The sequence below is a fragment of the Tetrao urogallus genome, assembly GCF_951394365.1.
Source record: "Tetrao urogallus genome assembly, chromosome: 18".
NCBI lineage: Eukaryota > Metazoa > Chordata > Aves > Galliformes > Phasianidae > Tetrao > Tetrao urogallus.
This window is the reverse complement of record NC_136831.1, coordinates 5,089,789-5,108,758: the sequence shown is the minus strand read 5'-3', so window position 1 is coordinate 5,108,758 and position 18,970 is coordinate 5,089,789. Positions and strand designations below refer to the sequence as shown.

Below are 18,970 nucleotides of genomic sequence, written 5' to 3'. Positions count from 1 at the left end.
GTCAGCCCCCCTCTCCCCCCCAAAAAGCCTCAGGGAGGTGGGGAACCCCCCAAGCTTCGGGGTTCCCTACAGGGCTGGGACTGGTCCCCGAAGGGCCTGGCTAAAAGCAGGGGGCAGCCCCCCAACCAAGCCCCCCCAGCGGCTGAAAGGCTTTGCCAGCCCTGGATGGGGGGGGATACAGGGGGGCATCAAGGTGCAGGTGGGGACAAAGAACCGGCTTGGGGAGCACACGTGGGGAGAAAGCCAATGTGGGGTGGAGGTGGGGGGGCATCAATGAGGGGGGACTGAGCAAATGTTAGCAAGGTCAGGGCACTACCCTTTAAACGCTATAATTTTATATATATATATATGTCTATATATATATATATGTCTATTTACACACACGCAGCCATCCACTCGCACACGCACCGCTGGCACACACCGCCTCACCCTGGGCTGTGCCCGGCTCCAGCCAGCAGCACCCCAAACTCCTTCCAACCCCATCTGTCTAAAAAACAGAGCACGGTGCCGGTGCTGAGGGCGCAGGCAGGCGAGGCGCACGCTGGCTTATTCCCGATCACCATCTTCGCTGCTGCCTGGAAGGGAGCAGAGAGGTGGTGTGAGCAGGGGACCAAGAGGGACAAAATCACCTGGGGGTGGCGGTGCCTGTGGGGGGCACTGGGACAGAGCTGTGCTTTGGGGGGCAGGGGGGTCCGCTTGAGGTCTCACCTCCTACGGAGTCCATGTCTGAGTCGGAGACGTGGGTGATGGAGAACCGGGACACCGGGGCAGGAGAGACTGTGAAGCGGGAGAACTGGAGGGGCAGCACCTGTTTTGGGGTTGGCACCAGCGTGGGCACGGCTGGGTCAGGCTCTGCCGGCGTCAGCGAGGACATCAGGGATGGCTTCACCGGCATGAGCGGAAAGTCATCGTCCCACTCAAAGCCTCCACCTGCAACACAGAGCGAAGGGCTGGGGGCTGAGCCCATCATTAGGGTCAGCCCACTGCCACCCCCTGACCCCACAGCCCCCTTACTCTCTTCTGAGGCGTTGCCATCCGAGGAGTCATCCGATGCGCTCAGCCTCTCCGTGGGGCTGGCAGGGCTGGTGGGGCTGCTGCTGGCTGGGGGCTGCGCCGAGGGCTCGGGGACATCTGGGAAGCTCTGCTCGCCCAACTCCCGTGTGGGGCTTTCCTACACAAAGGAGACACCATGGGAGATAATGCCATTATTGGATACCGTGCCCGCCGCTGCGTGCCCACCTCGCCTTGCCGGGGCCGCTCACCTGGTCAAAGAGGTAGATGGTGACATCGTCATAGAAGGACACGGCCTTCTTCTTGCGCTCCAGGTCCTCACAGAAGGCCTCGGAGAGCAGGCTGGGCATCTTGAGCAGGCTGCGCAGGTTCCTGCCACTGTGGCTCTCAGCCACCACAATGGGGACGGCGGCCGGCTCCTCCTCGCTCTCCTCGCTCTGCTCCTGGATGTTGTAGCAGCGCAGCTCCTCATCCGACTCATCACTGTCCTCTGTGTCCTCCTCCTCCTCCTCGGGCTCCTCTCGGCGCTCAGGGGTGGGTGGGAGCAGGGAGATACCCATCGATGTCTCATCCCCTGATGGCAGCGTGCTGGGACCCCCGGGCGCATCCCCTCCAGGCGTGATGCCCACCCTGGTGCCCTCTGGGGGCAGCCCCGCTGCCCCAAGCCCTGGCACAGGGGGCATAGTCTGTTCACCCCCAGCCACATGTTCTCCCAGTCCAGGGATGCTCTCAGCCTCATGGGTCCCTTCGCCCGGCACTGGCTCCTCGCTGTCTGGCACCGGGGACAAGGAGAAAGTCTTGGTTGGCACAGAGCCCCCCAGCACATCACCATCAGGGCATGGGGAGCTGCTTGGTGCTGGGAGCTCAGTGCCATGCTCCTGCACTGTGGGACAACCAGTCTCTGCTCCTCGCCAGTCCCCCACAGAGACCCCCATGTCCAGTGCTTCGGCTGCCAGCACTGTGCTGGGGGCTGCTGGGGGGCTGCCAGGTGCTCCTGGGGGGTGCAGTGTGTCCTCCCCCAGCTCGGGGGCTTGTACCATGTCCTGCATGTAGGGCTGGGGCCCCTCCTTCTCTGCCTCCGGGGTCTCGGAGCCATCGCTGTCCTCCTCATCCTTGGGGCCACGCTCAGCCTCGGTGTCGTAGTCAGAGAAGTAGGCAGAGTCACGGTAGGGGTTCTTCTCAGAGAGGCCGTGCAGCTCAGTACCGAAGGATGCCGAGGGCCGCGTTTCGGGGGCTGGGCTGTCCCCGTCCCCTCCTGGCAGCCCCGGGGGTGGCTTCCCCATCTGGCCAAAGGCCTCGGGGTCACGGGGCTCGTGGGGCTCCTTGAGGACGAACTCAGGGGACTCATTATTCTCTGTGTCGTAGCCACTGTCCACAGCCTTGGGCTGCCCAGCAGACGTGAAGGCGGTGGGGCTGAACACCTCGCAGGAGCTGGCAGTAGAGGGGATGTCCAGCGACTCCAGGGAGTCCGGTGTCCCCACCTGCTTCTGCAAGGACTTGAATGCCGGCGCCACGTCTGCCCGCTCCATGTAGTCCCCAGAGAAGTCGGTGAAGACTCCCGAAGTCAGCTCTGCCGTGTCCTCATCGCTGCCATCGTCGCCACCAGGGAAGCTGCTGCTGGAGAAGGTTTTGTCTGGGGTGCGTTCTGCGTCGCTGGTGAGGCACGCGCTGCTCTCGGCAGCCGCCTCTGCAGACACCAATGTCTCAGGGCCCTCCAGCGCAGACTGGGCACCGTCTATGCCAGGCTCCCTGGTAGGAGCAGGGCTTGGCACCGTGATGCCGGCCATAAGGGTGGCCTCCCCAGGGCCCGTCCCAGCTGTGCCGTGGGGCGCGGGGCTGCAAGGAGGGCTGCTCCGCTCCATGCCCTCAGCCGGGTGGGCATCCTGTGGGCACGGCTGCGCTCCGGCTTCCAGGGCCGCGTCGGGGCCGCCAGCCAGCGCTGCTGCCTGCGAGCGGCCGGAGGCTGATGAGTCACGGCTCTGCCAGGCCTGGCTCTGCGGGGGAGGGCGAGCGGCACTGGGAGGAGCCGGGGGGCTGGGGCTGCTCCTGCCGTGGGCGGCGGAAATCGATGCCCGGCGGGGACCCCCCGAGCTGGGGCTGGGTGCGCGGTGGCACAGTGCCCAGCGGCTTGGCCATCAGCCCGCGGAAGGTGATCATGCGGCGGTAGCACCAGCTGTCGGCGGGCTCGCGGGTGGCCGGGCTGCCACTGCCAATGTTGTTGTTGGAGGAGCTGTTGGAGGCCCAGGGTTGCTGCTGGGGGGCTGCTGGGATGGGAGCCCCAGGGGGGCTGTCATCGCCCAGCTCCAGCGTCACGCAGTCCGGATGGGTTTCACCCTGTGCTGGAGGCTGCCTGTAGCGCTGGGGGCTGTAGGCACAGTTCAGTGAGGGCGAGACGCCCAGTGGGTCGGCGAAGACACTGTGCTGGAAGCCGGGAACGGGCCAGTCCTTGTCACTGGGCTCAGCATGCTCCTCGTCCAGCAGGAACCGCTCAGGGCCGGGGGATGGCACATAGCCATGCTGCTCCTGCCCCGCATAGGGGTAGTACTCGGCGCACTCCCACGAGCTCTCACCTGCCGGTGCACGGCCCAGCAGCGGCTCCATGCTCAGCGATGCAGTGGGGCTGCTGTCCGAGTCATCCCGCGCGCCCTGGGTTCTCCAGCAGGACGTGGAGCCACGCTCACCCTCAGGGCTGTAGGAGCACATGGCGTAGTCCATGTCAGCACTGCCCTCAGCCGGGCCCTCGATGCGGATGTAGTATTCACTGCTGAGCGAGGGGCTGTGTGCGCCCAGGATGGGCACCATGCTGGGTGGCGGCAGGCTGGGGCAGCCCTGCTGCTTGCACTCATAGCAGGACGGTGAGACCCCCAGGCTCAGGTGCCCCGCAGATGCTGCTGGGTAATAGAGTTCATGGTAACGTGCGGCGCTGCTGGGGCTGAGGGAGCCCAGGGGTGCTTGGAAGTGCTCGGTCTTGGTGTGCTCCCACTTGTACTCAAAGTTGAGGCCGTGGCTGGTCTCCATCACAGTGAGGATGTCGTCCCCGTCTGAGGGGAAGCCGTCGGCCGAGAAGTGCTCCAGCAGAGGGAAGGAGGAGAGCTCGGTGCCGTGGTGGCTGCCGCTGGCGCTGCCGTTGGGCTTCATGGAGTTCCAGCGCTTCTCGAACTCCTCCTCTGCCTCCGTCGCACCCTTGGCGCAGAGGTAGGAGAGCAGCAGATGCACCTCCTCAGCTGTCGGGCGTTGCTCGGGCTGCAGCCAGCAGAACTGCATCACTTCATACCTGCAGCAATAAGGAGCAGGGCTCAGCGCCGTGCCCGCTCCCATGCCAGAGCCATGGCTGCGCACCCACACGGGGACAGGGAGAGCTCCTCACCAGCGCTCCGCCAGCGACAGCTTCAGCTGGGGCTTGGGCAGCTTCAGCTGCTGCTCCTTGATGGCGTAGGCAAGCACCTGCCGGTCGGAGTAGTGGTCGTAGGGCTGGCTGCCCAGCTCAAACAGCTCCCAGATGGTGACACCCAGTGACCTGCAGGAACGGCACGATGCTGGGGGCATAGGGAGACCCCCAGCCTGCCACCGGCCGGCATGCAGACACCACACACCCGCCGTGCCCCCCGCCCTGCTCACCAGACGTTGCTGGCCTTGGTCTGGTCCACGACAAGCAGGTTGCCGTGCACCTCATCGATGAGCTCGGGCGCAATCCAGCGCAGCGGCACCCACAGCTGGTCGGCCGTCACAAAGTAGTCGTCCTGCCAAGTATGCAGGGTCAGTACGAGAAGAGAACGTCAAAACGACACGTAAAGGACAGGGCACAGCACCGCCCGCTGCCAGCACTCTCCCCAGCCTCACTGCACCACCACTCCACATCCCCAGCCCCATCGTGCTGTTCCTCCAGGCTCACACCTCCCAGTACCCACTCAATGCCCCAGCAAAGCCTGTGAGGGAAGGGAAGGGAAGGGAAGGGAAGGGAAGGGAAGGGAAGGGAAGGGAAGGGAAGGGAAGGGAAGGGAAGGGAAGGGAAGGGAAGGGAAGGGAAGGGAAGGGAAGGGAAGGGAAGGGAAGGGAAGGGAAGGGAAGGGAAGGGAAGGGAAGGGAAGGGAAGGGAAGGGAAGGGAAGGGAAGGGAAGGGAAGGGAAGGGAAGGGAAGGGAAGGGAAGGGAAGGGAAGGGAAGGGAAGGGAAGGGAAGGGAAGGGTGCAGCGTGGTGTTCAGGGATGTGTGTGCACAGAGAGTTACAGGCAGAGCCATACGTGTGCGCAGCACATCCCTGAGCTCCCCCAGACTCGATACTGTGGGGGTCCCAAGCGCAACCCCCTCCTCACTCTAACCAGCCTTACTTTGTACTTGCAGTGTGAGAGTCCGTAGTCCCCAATCTTGACGGTCAGGTCGGCTGTGAGTAAGCAGTTCCGCAGGGCCAGGTCACTGCCAAGCAAACCCCAGTGCTGTCACCACCCCCACAGGGGGCACAGGGCACCCAGGGCCTGAGGACCGCACTTGGGCACCCCCAGCAGCACTGCTGCCAGTGCTGGGAGCAGGAGGGTTGTGCTGCAGCAGAATGCTGGGCGTGCCAATCACCAACCACCCAACGCACAGCAGGAATTCTTGCACAGCGTTCCAGCTGCGCCTCTGTCCGTCCATCCATCCGTCAAGCGCTGAGCCAAGCGGAAAGCAGGTTTCCCCAGCAACGTGAGCCCTGGCACTTCCTACCCGTGCAGCCAGGCATGGCTGGGCTCCCATAGCCCCGGAGGGGTGCACACAGATGGGATGCACATTAGGACAGTGTAGATGCATGTGGGGAGACCCTGGGTGCACCAAGGGCGGGATGCCCATGGGAAACCCCTCTCCTGCACTGCCAGACCCCACTTCCCCCCACTGCAACGCTCCCAAGCAGCCCAGCTTGGGCTGGGAAGGTCCGGTGGCCCCGATGCAGCACTCCCCTTCCTCAACAAAATCACTGATGCTGGAGTCTCTGTGTGCAACTCACTCAGCACCAGGATATTGTTGGGCAGGAGGAGCAAGGTGGGGTGGGCACAGCCTGGGGGGTTGCTCAGCCCACTCTCTCCCCCCCCCCCCCTGCACTCCCAGCCTTACCTGTGGATGTAGTTGTTCCTGTGCAGGTGCAGCACGCCGCAGGCCACCTCGCATGCCATCCTCTGCAGAGTGAGAGGGTCTGGGGCCATGGAGTCAGCCCCCCGGCAGCTCCGCAGGTATCCCTTCAGGTCACCCTGCAGGATGGTGCCACTGTCACCACAGTCCCCTCCCGCACCCAGCGGGCCCCAGGTCCAAAATGTGCTAGGCATGGCACAGCGGTGCCATGTGCCACCCCACGGCACCCTAAAGCCCCAGCTTATAGGGCTATGGCACTCACCAGAGGGCAGAACTCCATCACCAGCAGGTAGGGGGTGACCTCGGCGCACTGGGCCAGGCACTGCAGCAGGTTGGTGTGCTGGAGGGCCCTGCGGGGCAGAGCGAGGGGCACGCTGGCACCACGGGGGGAGCATCCCTGGTGCCTCCTCCGCAACGTGGGGGCAGCCGGGAGCGGCTGTGAGCGGGTACCAGCGCGTCCCAGCACCCCAGTGCACACCACAAAGGGGCATTTGTTCAGCTCTCACGGGGCATGGAGCAGTTCTGTGCCCCCCCCCATACTCGTGACCTCACTGCAGGCAGGGCCAGACACCAGCAGCATCCTGCAGCCAGCAAGCCCCAGGACAGAGCTGAGCTGTGGCCCAGAGAACTCAGCCAGAGGGGACAGCCCACAGCCTGGGGACAGACTCCATCCACAAGCACCCCCCATACCAGCAGCTTGTCCCAATTCAGGAGCACCCCTGGTCCTACCTGTAGGGCTGTGCTTCCTCCAGGAACTGCATCTGGTCCTGCACGCTGGCACTGGCCTTCAGCTCCTTCACCACCACCTGCGTGCTGCTGATGCCTGAGTTCACCTCCCCCAGGAACACCTGGGGGCAAGAGACAGGCACGTCCCCATCTATCCATCCTCACCACACCTTGCTCCCAGTGGGGGACACAGTGACCCCTGCAACCCACATCCCAATGGGGCACAAGAGCTGGAACAGCCCGAGGGGGACCAGATCCTGCATGCACCCCGCCTCAGTATCCCAACACCCAACACCCCGATGCCCCGTGCTCACCTTGCCAAACCATCCATGCCCAATCTCCTTCAGGTACAGCAGGCTCTGCCTCCCAAGGTCTGCAGACTTGAGGAGCTGCACTGTAACAGAACACATCCAGCTGCCTGTGCGCTCATGTGCCCACCCGCACCCCCAACCCACCCGAGTTACCCGCCGATTCCAGCCGAGCCCTGGGGTCCTTCCTGCTGTGCCACCCCACACTGTCCTGGGATGCTCTGTCAGCAGTGGGGGGGCCATCCCCAGGCACCCCACATCCTTCCCACTGAGCATCCTGGTGTGGCCGTGCTGGTGTGGGGACATGGGATGTCCCCAAGCAAGGCAGAGGGGAGCTGCTCTCTGCCCCTTCTCCTCCCCAGAGATGGGGAGAGCAGAATGGAGCCGAACTGGAGCTCTGGCATTTAGCCACAGTCCCGGCCCCCTCCCAGCACAAGTCCTGCCCCTCATGCACCCATGCCAAGGGGTGCAGCAATGGAGCCATTGTTGGGCTGCGTCATGCCGCCCCAGCCCTGTCACACTGCTGCTATTCTCTGAGCTGGGGAGAGCAACAATGGGAGCAAGGGGGCTGTGGCACAGTGGCCTCCCCCCAGATTCCTCTCCCACTCGCTGCCTTGTTTACGCAGGGCTGGGGCTGGTGGGTGCCATGGGAAAGAAAACCCTGCAGGACGGTTCAGTGGGCACGGTGGGGATGGGCTGATGGTTGATCTTAGCGCTCTCTTCCAACCTCAATGATTCTATGTCCCAGCACACGCCAGAGGGATGCACACTGCTCCCCTTGGTGCCACGCAGGGGGACAAACCATCCTTGTGCAGAGGGACGGCGCTGCTCGAGGGACCTCAGCCTCCTGTTGCCCCTTCGGAAGTTGCTTCAGCTAAGCCTGGCACAGGGCTGTGATCACCCCTCCTGGCCCCACTCCACCTCTGCCCCGGGGTGCACTGGGGTCCCACAATGCCCAGTGCCTCCCACCCCCCCGCTCCCCCCAGGCAGCTTACCTGAGCGCCCCGGCTGCTTGGCCATGGGCAGCGAGACCTCGGTGAGGGGCAGGACGTACACCTCGGGGCCATGCTGCGGGGCGGGCGAGCCCTGGGCCGAGAACTCCGTCACGTAGTCGTCCCCCTCGGCGTTCTCAAACTCCTGGGCCGGGGCGGAGGGAAGCGCACGGCAGGGGGACACACACGGAGCAGAGACAACTGACCCTGCGGGCTCCCTGCAGCCTGCCCCGCGCCCCCCAGCTCAGCCACCCGCACCCTATAGCGCATCACCGAGCCCCCCGGGCCGTGCCCACAGCCCCATACCTGGCACTGATGCCCCACCAGCCCCCGGCTCCTGAAAGCCGCCTGGGCGAGCAGGTAGGTGATGGTGAGCATGGTGCTGCCCCGGCGCAGCCGCCGCTCATGGTGCTGCGCGCCGCGACCCCGCGGGCACTGCCAGAGCCAGGCTGCAGCTCCACGGCCCTATATAGCTGCCGCGGGGGCACGAGGGGGCTCATTGTTCCCCTGCTCGAGGTGCTCCGGTGTGGGACGGTTATACAACGACCCGGCGTGTCCCCTCTGCCTGACCCCTCCCCGCCGCGGGCGCCGTGAGCCTCCACAAAAATCCCAGCAATTAGGGAAAACTGTTTCTCGGCACATTCTGTGCCTGTGAGGTCAGGGTGCCTCCCACCCCGGGGGCGTGCGGGTGGGACCGCCGCGGCCCTTAACCATGCCGTGGCCCGGCCCGGGGCGATGGGTAAGGCTGAGCCCCCCCCCCCCGCCACTGAGCAACAGGCACGTCCCACAGGCAGTGACACGGCACCGGGAGACCCCAGTGGGAGCTGCAGCCCCCTGCCCACGCTGGGTGCCCGGCCCTCACCTTGAAGCCGATATCTCCCTTCTTGCAGCACAGGCAGGCCAACATGAGGAAGATGAAGGTGAAGAGCCCGGAGAAGGAAACGGCCACGACAGCCAGCGAGGAGGACCAGGAGAGCTCGCTAAGGGGGGTGCCGTCTGTGGGGACATAGGGGTGCAGGGTAAGGGGAGCAGATTAGGGCTGTGTGCAGGGAGCTGCCAGGGGGTTGCACGCAGGGATTTTGCTCACATGCCCCCCCCCTCTGCTGTGCCCCCACTGTGCTGTCACCACCGGGCACACCGTATCCCCACATCCCACTGGGCTCAGGGCCAGGGATGCTGCCAGCAAGGTAACGTGCATCTCCATCCCATATCCCCTCGCCCACCGCCCCACGGGGCCATCCTGCACCGCAGCCCCTCACTGCGAGCCCCCACCACAGGCAGCAGCTGCCGCATTACTATTCCGCCCAGAGCCTCCCCAAACAACCGGCACGTGGTGGCGCAAGGAAGCAGGAAGGCCACAGTGCTGCCACGACAGGGGGTGGCGGCACAGAGACCCCCGCCCCACTGTGAGCCCCCACGCACCCATCCACAGCACGGAGCTGCACCCAGAGCCGCCGCACCGCGCCTTCCCTGTTGCACCGAGGGATTGAGGCACAGTGCCATCACCCGTGCATCTCTTTCCCAAAGCCCAGCCCAGCACCACTGCCACGCACCACGCGTGCAGACACACGATGGGGGCTGCGCCATCACCAAGCCTCTCCCACCCCAGGTGCCGGTATGCAAAGCCACGCTGGGCACCGCGCTGCCAGCTCTGCCCCCGCGCTGGCGTGTCCTTGAGGAGGGCACCTGAAGGACAGGAAGGCTGGGGATCCCCGCCCGGGGGCACGGAGCATCTCGGGCCCCGCACCGCACAGAACGCGGCTGCTGCTGGCGCAGCAGCTCCAGAGCCATCTTCTGAGGCTCAGCGATGCGCAGCCGAACCGGGGAGGAGCCGGGGGTGGCATTCTTGCTGCTTGCAGCCGGTTTCCATGGTGAACACACTTTGTACAGCGAATGTCACCATTTTCCTTGGATAGTGGGACAGCAAGAGAGAAAATGACTCACTGAAAAGAGCCTTTTGAATGCCGACGGGAGCAGAGCGCGGCGACAGAAGCCGTTCCAGCAGGGACTGTCAGCTGAGCCACCCAAGGCCGCGGTGCAGGAAATGGAGCTTTTCAGATGAACCCATTTCCAAAACAGCGTGTTCTGCCTCAGTTTCCCCACCTGCACCACCGCTGGTGCAAGGAGGGGTGTCACCACCATTTGAGGGCTGGGAGCTCCATGCAGCTCTTTTGGCATCACCGTGAACCCACCGCAGCCCCCACCGTTGGATCCCCCCCCAGCAGCTCCGCAGTGCTTCCCCCACAACAAACTGCTCTCACCACGGGGTCACACTGAGCACGGCCAGCTCGGTGCATCCCTCAGCAGGAGCTGCTGCACCAGCCCCGGAGCCGGGGGAGCAATGATGCTCCAACACTGCCTGCAAGCCAAGAGACACCATGCTCCATTCCCATGCTGGGGGGCAGGGGTGGGATTCAGAAGAGCCCCAGGGTGGCACCTGACCCTGCAAACGAGATCAGAATGGTAAAGCAGAGAGCGCAGAGATGCTGAGCACAGCGGGGTCCACCTGCCCACACCCCACATCCTGTTGCATTGCTCACCCAGCTCAGGGACGCACCCCCTAAAATCCTTTTCCTAAAAGGCACCCGGGAAAGGCTACAACCCCACAGCCCCGCGGCGAGGGATGGGCTCAGCCCTTCCCGGCTCCTTTGCTGACTCACGTTTGCTGAGTGCCTGCAGCCGCTCCTCCAGCCATCCCCCGCCGCTGGGATGTGCCACGGCCGCCGCTCGCTCTGCCCGGCGGCAACGGGCAAGGAGTGGGGCTGACGTGTGCGGAAGGGGAGAGCCCGGGGCTCCCCGCAGGGCTCCGCATGGCCAAATGGATCGGCAGGAGCAGGTCCTGCCCACTTGCTCGGTCACACACCCGAGACCACCCCCGAGCCCTTTGCTGCAGGTCCTGCTGCAACCTGCCCAACTGTGCCTCAGTTTCCCCACCTTACACCCATGAATCTGGTGGGTGCAGGATCACAGACCTTCTCCCTGCAGGATGGAGGGAGTCTCACTGTGTCCAGACCCCCAATTGACCTGGGGTCCCTATGCAGCTATGTGCAGAGGAGTGGGACAAAGCGGGGAGCGCTCCCATCCTCCTGCATTGCCCCCAGTGAGGATGGCGATGGGAGGCCAGCCGGGAGAGGATGGGCTCAGGGAGGGCATGGGGCTGGGTTTGGGCACGATACAAAGCTGGGTTTGGGCACAGTGTAGGGCTGAGTCTGGACATGATGCAAAGCTGGGTCTGGGCACGGTGTGGGGCTGGGTGTGGGTTCGGGCAGGGTGCAGGGGTTTAGTTTGGGCAGGGCGCAGGGCTGGGTTTGGGAAGGGTGCCCGGTGCAGGGTTCAGAGCTGGGTGTGAGTTTGGGCAGGGTGCAGGGCCATGTTTGGGTAGAGCGAAGGTCTGGAACAGGATTGGGGCAGGATGCACACACACAGGACCCAGCACAGCATCCCACCGCAGGCTCAGCACTCTCAGCCGCTCTCCCAGCGCAAGCACAGTCCTAGTAACATTATAAATCCCCGGCGAGATGAAGGGCCTGGATCCATGGGCAGCTTCCAGGAAAGCAATTTTACACCTCAAAGGATGAGCGCGCTGCTCAACCATAGGCAGCCAAGCAGCAAGAAACCATCCGCTGCCATTTAACACGAAAACACGAGGCTGCTCCACACAACTCCAGAGGGAAACTGAGGCACGGCCAGCATCACCCAGCAGCACTGCACAGAGCCCATCAGGTGCCATGGAGGGGCTCATTTCCAACGCAGTGCATGCCACGTTCATCTGCTCTCCCTGCATGTCTGTTCACACGGGCTAATTTAACCGACACAGAAGTGTTCTGAGAGGATCGATTCTCGCCTCTTAGTTCGGGTTTTATCACCTCGGGATGAATTAGCAGTAAAAAATAATAACAAAAATTAGATGGAAAATTAAAATTAAAAAAAAAAAAAGAAGAAGAAAAAAAAAAAAAAAGATCACCCGTCATTTTGTAACGTGGTGGAATGAAAACGTGGGCTGTAATAAGTGCAGCACTGTGCACACACTGAGCATCAGCCTGGTGAGAGACAAAAAGCCAAGTTCCTCCAGCACAGCCCTCCTGCCGCAGGCAGCGTGGTGGGTAGGGAGCAGCCAGACATGGACAATTTTCCCTTTGCTTTCCTGAGAAAATAATATATTAAAAAAAAAAAAAAAATTCATTATTTCAATTGCATTCTCTTGGTTGGAGCTTAAATTGGGTCTGAAGCCTCCCTCCATCCCACACCAGCAGGGACACGCAGTGCCATCGCAGCAAACCACAGCCACGGCTGGAGCCAAATCCCAGCAACAGAACGCAGCACGGGCTCCTCATGCCACGGGGAGGTGAATTGGTGCCTGTGTGGCTCCCAAGGAGGAGAGCATGGACTGGTGCCCTGTGCTGGGAGGGAGGGATGCTGCGGCCTTCAGGGCATGGCACTATGGCCAGTGCTACGGGCACAGAGCCATGGGCACGGCACCATGGAAATGATGGGCACGGCACCACGAACACAGCACCGTGGGCACGGCGCCTTGGACAAGGCACCTTGAGCATGGCACCCTGGGCACTGCGAGCACAGCACCATGGAAACTACGGGCACAGCAGCTTGGACACAGCCCCACGGGCACCGTGGACACAGCACCTTGAACGTGGCACCACGGGCACGGAACCGTGGGCACTATAGGCACGGCACCACGTACACAGCACCACGGGCACTATGGGCACAGCACCGTGGCCATGGCACCGCAGAACCAGAAAACACCACTAAGATCACCAAACCATCAGCTCATCACCACCGTGCACACCAACCCACGGCACTCAGCGCCGCGAGCGCGGCACCGTCGGCACAGAGCTGTGAGAACAGCACCACGGGCACGGCCAGAACAAGGCTCCCAGCAGCCGGTGAAGCAGCATTTACGTAACGGCGGGAGAGAAGCCGCGTGGAGGGGGGCAGCCTATTTTTATCAGAAACGTTCAGCGACGTTATGAAACAAGAAGCCTCGGCTCCGAAAACAAGCGGTGAGAGAGGCGAGCACCGAGTGCAGCCACACACGCCTCAAACCGGCGCCGCACCGGGCAGCCCCGATGTCCCAGGATGCTGACAGCCGTGGCAAACAGGAGGGTCCCTGCCCACCCCCTTCCTGCCGCTCTCTGCAACTGCCTTAAAGCTCCATCGCTGCGGTGCGCCCGGCCTTGGGAGCTGCCCTTTGCCTGCCCCAATTTCAGAGAGCTGGACGGCGTGGCACCCACCACAGTCCCTTTGCACAGCCTCTGAACAGCCCCATGCCAGGCTGGACAAGGCAAGCAGAGGGGAAGAGACCCTGAGAATCGGTGGGGAGAGGATTTTAGGAAGCTGTTATGGTGCCGGCCCTGGGGCTGTCCATCCATCCCCAAGTGTGCAACACCCCCATCTCGCACCCACGCTTTGAGACCTCGGGGACTTTCTGAAGCTGCTGCCCTGAAAGCATCACCACAGCCCTCCCGAGGGACGTCACCCCCCAGGCGGCAGCTCTGTGCCTCGCGCTGCCCTGCACCGCAGCGTGGTGCCATCAGGGGTGCTTTGAGCAGGAGGATTGCCTGGCACTGACCAGGGGTGCGCAGCCCACCCTTGGCAAGCACCCACCCCTGCACCCCAGAGTCCCCCGTGCCCCCCAACAGCCCAGCCATGCTGCACCCTGCAGAGAGCTGCCCCACTTACAGCGCGTGCCACGCCGGAGCTTCCCTTCGCTCCAGCATTAAAACAACAGTGGTGGCATTGGAGTCAGCAGCAATGGCCCTGCTAGAGGGGAAGGGACGGGAAGCAGGGCCTCCAGCCACCGCCACTCGCTCCCCTCGTCCTAGGGACAGTCACTTGCAGGAAATCCTGAACCTGCTGCTGCTTCCTCCAGTGGCCAACCCCTCCCTGCACTGCCCAGCACGGCCCCGTCCTCTCAGCCAGCTCCAGCACCCCATGCCCCCAGCCCACCCCCTCCTTGGGGCTGCCCTTCAGGACAAAGCCCTCACGGCCCCAAATTGCAGTGGGTAAGGGGCCTGGCGTGGGCTTCACAGAGGCTGCTCAAGCCTTTAAGGCAATCATTTATACCAATCACAGGCCCAGGAGGTGGGAACAACATCGTCTGACCATGGGCAGGATCCCAGGACCAACCCCCTGGCTCCCAATGGGGTTTCTCACCCACAGGGGACCCCAGCCTGATCCAGGCTCCAGCTCCTGTCCTTCCCTGGTGCTCAGCCCCCATGCTCTCCCTGGAGTGCAGAGATGGGATGGCACATGGCTGGGACCCCCACCTAATGGCCATGGCTCCCGGGCTTGTGGCATGCTGCTGGAGCTGCATGGAGTAACATCATCACGGGATGAGCATCATCCAGTGCCCACTGCGACCCAATGCAGGAGGAACCCAACTAAGTGGGGATTTCCAACTGAGAAACACTGGGAGATGACAGCCTGTGCTCCAACAGCCCATGGGACAGGGAGGAACCCAGCACTGGGCAGCTCCTGGCCGGGCGCAGTACTGTGCCCATGGGACGGCTATGGCACTGCTCTCCAGACAGTACAGTGCGGATACCAGCACTGCCCCACGGCCCAGTGCCAGGACAGGAGCTGTGGGGCACCCCGCGTCCCACGGGCGGGCGGGCAGAACTGGGCAGGGAGCCCGTGAGTCACCACCCCACCCCTCCCGAAAGATCTGAGCCCTTTCAACCCTGGCATATTAATTTCTCCTAATTGGCTTTGACAGGGATCAGTATCGCCATCCAAAACGCAATCACCCGTGTGCACGGAGAGGGGGGAGCAAAGAGAAGGAAGGAGGGGAGAAGGGGGGGGAGCAGGCGGGCACCCCCGGGGGAGCGATGCTGGTGCCGATCCCATCCTCCTGCAGCGGGGCCCAGCTGCCCTGCTGCACTGCAGAGCTGCGCCAACGCCATTGCCAGCAGCAGCCCAGCTGGGAGCCCCCCCACCCCCCAAGCACCCCCGTGGGTCCCCCACCTCCATGCCTGGACAGACAGACGGGCCCCGTGCTGACATCTTCCACGCGCCGGCAGCTCCTTGTAGGATCTGGGCGGTGAGGTGTGAGCAAGGCAGCTTCCCACGCGCTGCCGGGTGTTACGCTTCCCCCACTGCAGCCACCTCCATTCCACGTTCCCCTCTCCCTGCCCCAAATCTGACCTTTGCGCCCACCCTGCTGCCCTTCACCCCTTGTGAGCTCTGGGGTTCCAGTCCCTGTGCTGCTGTTCCCCATGTCAACCCCTGCCAGCACTGCCCAGCAATGCAAGGCACTTGTGGCACAGAGATTGGGGCAGGGGGACGCAGCATGTGCCAGCTGGACCCACAACCATGGTGCGGTGGAGAGGTCCCATCACTGCCCCACGGCCAGCTCCCAGGAAGGGCCATGCAGGTGGCACCGGGACACGGCCAAGGGACAGCGATGGCACGGGCAGCACCAGCAGGCATGGAGCACCCTGAGCTCAGTCCCACTGCTGCCCAAAGCTGCAGCCCCACAGCAGCACCCTGCTGCCCCCAACACGCCAAGCAAAGCCCTGCTGCCTGCAGCATCTCCATCGTCCAAAAACCATCACTGTGCTGCTCAAAAAGAAAAAGGGAAGGAGAAATATGGGTAAGGGAAGAGAGGACGTTTCTCACAAATTCAATATGTGCTCCGCAGGCTGAGATGGGGAAATCCAGGCTGGGAGCCAGGGCAGCACCGACCCCAACCCCGGCCGGAGGAGACACAGCCTCACATCATCGTGAGCACCGCTGGCCCTAAAGCCAACAACTGTGCAGTGGGACACAGCGAGGCCTTGGAGGCAGAAGGGCTGCAGAGATGTCCTTCCTCACAGCACAGCCTGGCTCCAGCCATGATCACCCCCAGGCCTGGAAACCCAGAGAAGAGAGGAGCGGGATCCCCCCGCCCCCAGCCACCTCCGCAGGGACACGATGGCAGCAGCTCTCCACCCAGCACAGCCCGGCATGAGCACATCTCACACAAGGGCCACCAACCTCACCGAAAACACAAGCTGTGCGTGGAGCAGGGGACAGTTCCTCCACCCCCAGAGTCACCGCTGTCCCCACGCCGTCCCTGCGGTTCCTCCTGCTCCGTGTCTCCGGCAAACAGCAGGGAAATGGGGCTGGCGCGGGAGGTGCCGCGCAGACGGTGCCGCCAACCGTACGGGATCAACAAGCCCGTGAAACAGAGAATACATTTTCCCCCCTCTAATTTCTTTCCCTGACAGTAACCGTGGGTGTCAGCGGCAGCAGAGCCCGGATTGGGGAGCACGGCAGCATGGCGATCGGCAGCGACGGAAAACCTTCCTGCAGAAGGATGCTGAAAGCAACCGTGCCCTGCAAATCCCCAGGTTGACGGGATTAGCATGGCAAATTGGGCGCTCGGCGAAAACCCGGAGAGAAATTATACCGAAGGCTGAGAGTGGTAAACACGTCTCCATTCCCAGCGCTGCCGCATTTAAGATGCAAATAAAGAGGTTTCCTTCCTAACGCGGATCAATACCGAGCAGGCTGCGAACCAACAGAGCTCCGTGTGGGTAAATCCCGGCCGGTCGGCATTTACAGCCCCTCCAGAGCCGGCTCCAGCAAACGGAGCGATGTCACCGCACAGAGGAGAAGGGACACGCGATGTGACAGTGACATCCAGAGCCACGCAGCGACCGCGTCCCGCCAGGGCAGCGCTGGGTCGGCTTCCCCCGCTTCAGTGACAAAGGGACCGTGCCAACGCGCTGCCACCCCGCAAGGATGCTCTGCCGTGGGTCACCGCACCGACCCCACCATCAGCTCCCGGGGACGCGCGTGCCATCCACACACACACACACACACGCACACACACGCTGCCATCCCCGTGGCACACGCAGCCCACGCCGAGGCCAGAGCTGCCGGTCCCCCCCCCTCCCCATTCAGCTGGAACGCGCTGCAAACGGCCCCAAAAACCCACACAAAAGCCAACGCCGCTCCGCGCCCGTGCGCGGCCGCTTCCTGCAGATGCGGCGCAACCGAAACCGTGCCGCCGCGCTTACATAACGGCAGCCCCGCACGCAGCCCCGCACGCCTCCGGTACCCCCCGGCCCCGCTCCTCCGCGGCGGCCCCGGGCAGCGTCCCCCCCCCGCCCCCCTTTCCGCTCCGTTCTCACCGCTTCTGCCGACATTATTTTTCAATCAGACAAACAAATGCCCCCGGAGGCGGCGCGGTTCCGCGATTCCTCAGCGGGGGACAAAACGGCGCCCGATGCGGAGCGGCTCCCGCAGCGCACGGTGACATTTGGAGGCGCGGAGCCGCGCTCGAGCTCCGTTCCCCGCACCGGAACGGCTCCGAACCCGCGGAGAGGCGGTGCGGGGCTGCGAGGACGGAGCTGCAGAGAGAACGGGGAACCGGGGGCGAAGGGGGAGGGAGCTGGGGGGTTGGCCGTGGAGCGATGCGGGGACCGCTACGAGGGGTGGGGGAGTGGGAAGGGAAAAGCGGGGCCGCTCGCCGGGGGATGCGGAGGGGCTGCGGCGGTGCGGGGCGGTGCGGAGCGGAGCGAAGCGCGGCTCCCGGTGCCTTCGGGCCCGAGGGGCTGCGGCACTCACCGGGATCGAAGTGGGAGCTGAAGGCGAGGCTGGGGCTGAGGAAGGCGGCCGACATGGCAGCGGCGGCGGCGAGGCGGCCCATGGTGCGGCGGGAGCCTCACGGCCGCCGGCTGCCGCTGGCCCCGCGCTGGGCACGGCGGCGGCGGCGGCTCCTCCTCCATGGCGGCCGCCGCGGCCCCGCGCCCCGTGCCCCGGGGAGGGGCCGCGCCGCCGCCGAGCGGGATGGGGAGGGGAGGGGAGGAGAGAGGAGGGGGCGGCAGGTGGCGGCCCCCGGTCCGCAGCGCTGGGATCGCGCCTCCGCCGCCCCCGCGCGGCCCCGACGGGAGATACCCCCAGCCCGTCCTCGGAGAGGGGGACCCCACGGGGCAGCCCCCACCCCACGGTCGGTGAAGGCAACGTCGGCCCCGCGGAGCTACGATAGTGCTGTACCATCTGCCGGGATGGGGTGGGATGGGGTAGGGTGGGATGGGATGGGGTGGGGTGGGGTGGGGTGGGGTGGGGTGGGGGCTGATGTGATAACGTGGGTCGGGACAGGGGACACTCTGCCCCTGTATCCTCCATCTCCACCTGTCCCAGCATCACCCCCAGGACCCGAGGCCCCCAATCCCTGGCAGGGGAGCAGCACCCCACATATCCCCACTCAGTGGGGGACCCTTTGGGCTGGGATTATAAACACAGCACAGCTCAGCCTCATGAGCTCAACGCCACCGCATCCGCACGTGGGGCTGCACCCCCAAAACGTGGGTGCACCACACCATCCCTGCAACCCTGCAGGGACACCCAGTCAGCAGGAGGCAGCTGGGTGCAGGGACCCACGACAGATGTCCCTTTGGGTCTGCACTCCTTGGGGAGCAGCACACACAGCTTTCAGTGCAGGGCTGACTGATGCTTTTAAAATTTAAAGCCAAATTTTGCATACAACAATTAATTTTTTACAAGACTTCAAGCTTGCAAAGAACACCACGCCGCACATGTCACGTTGCTGCAAATAGATACAGGGCTGGAAAAACTGCAGACTTCACAGGGAATAAACATTCCTCCATCATCGGGAACCAGCTCGCTCCTTCGTGCTACTGCTGCCCCCCAGTACGAGCACACCCATGCCCCCCCCTACTGCCCCCAGCCATGTGCAGGCCATGTCCCAATGCTCTGGCTCAGCGCAGCCTGGGGACACCCACATGTCCCCTGTGCATCCTGCTGAGATGGAGCTTTGGGCTCCAGGGATGGGGATGTTGTGGGGCGGGGAGGTGACAGGGGGCAGCGGGTG

At 63.9% G+C, this 18,970-nt stretch overlaps 1 protein-coding gene across 1 annotated transcript; it reads right to left on the bottom strand.

Moving 5' to 3' along the window:
• Positions 1-546: 546 nt before the first annotated feature.
• AATK (apoptosis associated tyrosine kinase) lies at positions 547-17,785 on the bottom strand (the record flags this gene model as incomplete). Its single annotated transcript, XM_079544398.1, is given in 15 exon segments — positions 547-575; positions 709-930; positions 1,015-1,171; positions 1,263-3,011; positions 3,013-4,285; positions 4,379-4,528; positions 4,630-4,751; positions 5,339-5,423; positions 6,093-6,226; positions 6,370-6,457; positions 6,837-6,955; positions 7,148-7,227; positions 8,137-8,278; positions 8,996-9,129; positions 17,704-17,785. Coding segments are annotated over 15 exon segments (4,566 nt in total).
• Positions 17,786-18,970: the final 1,185 nt, after the last annotated feature.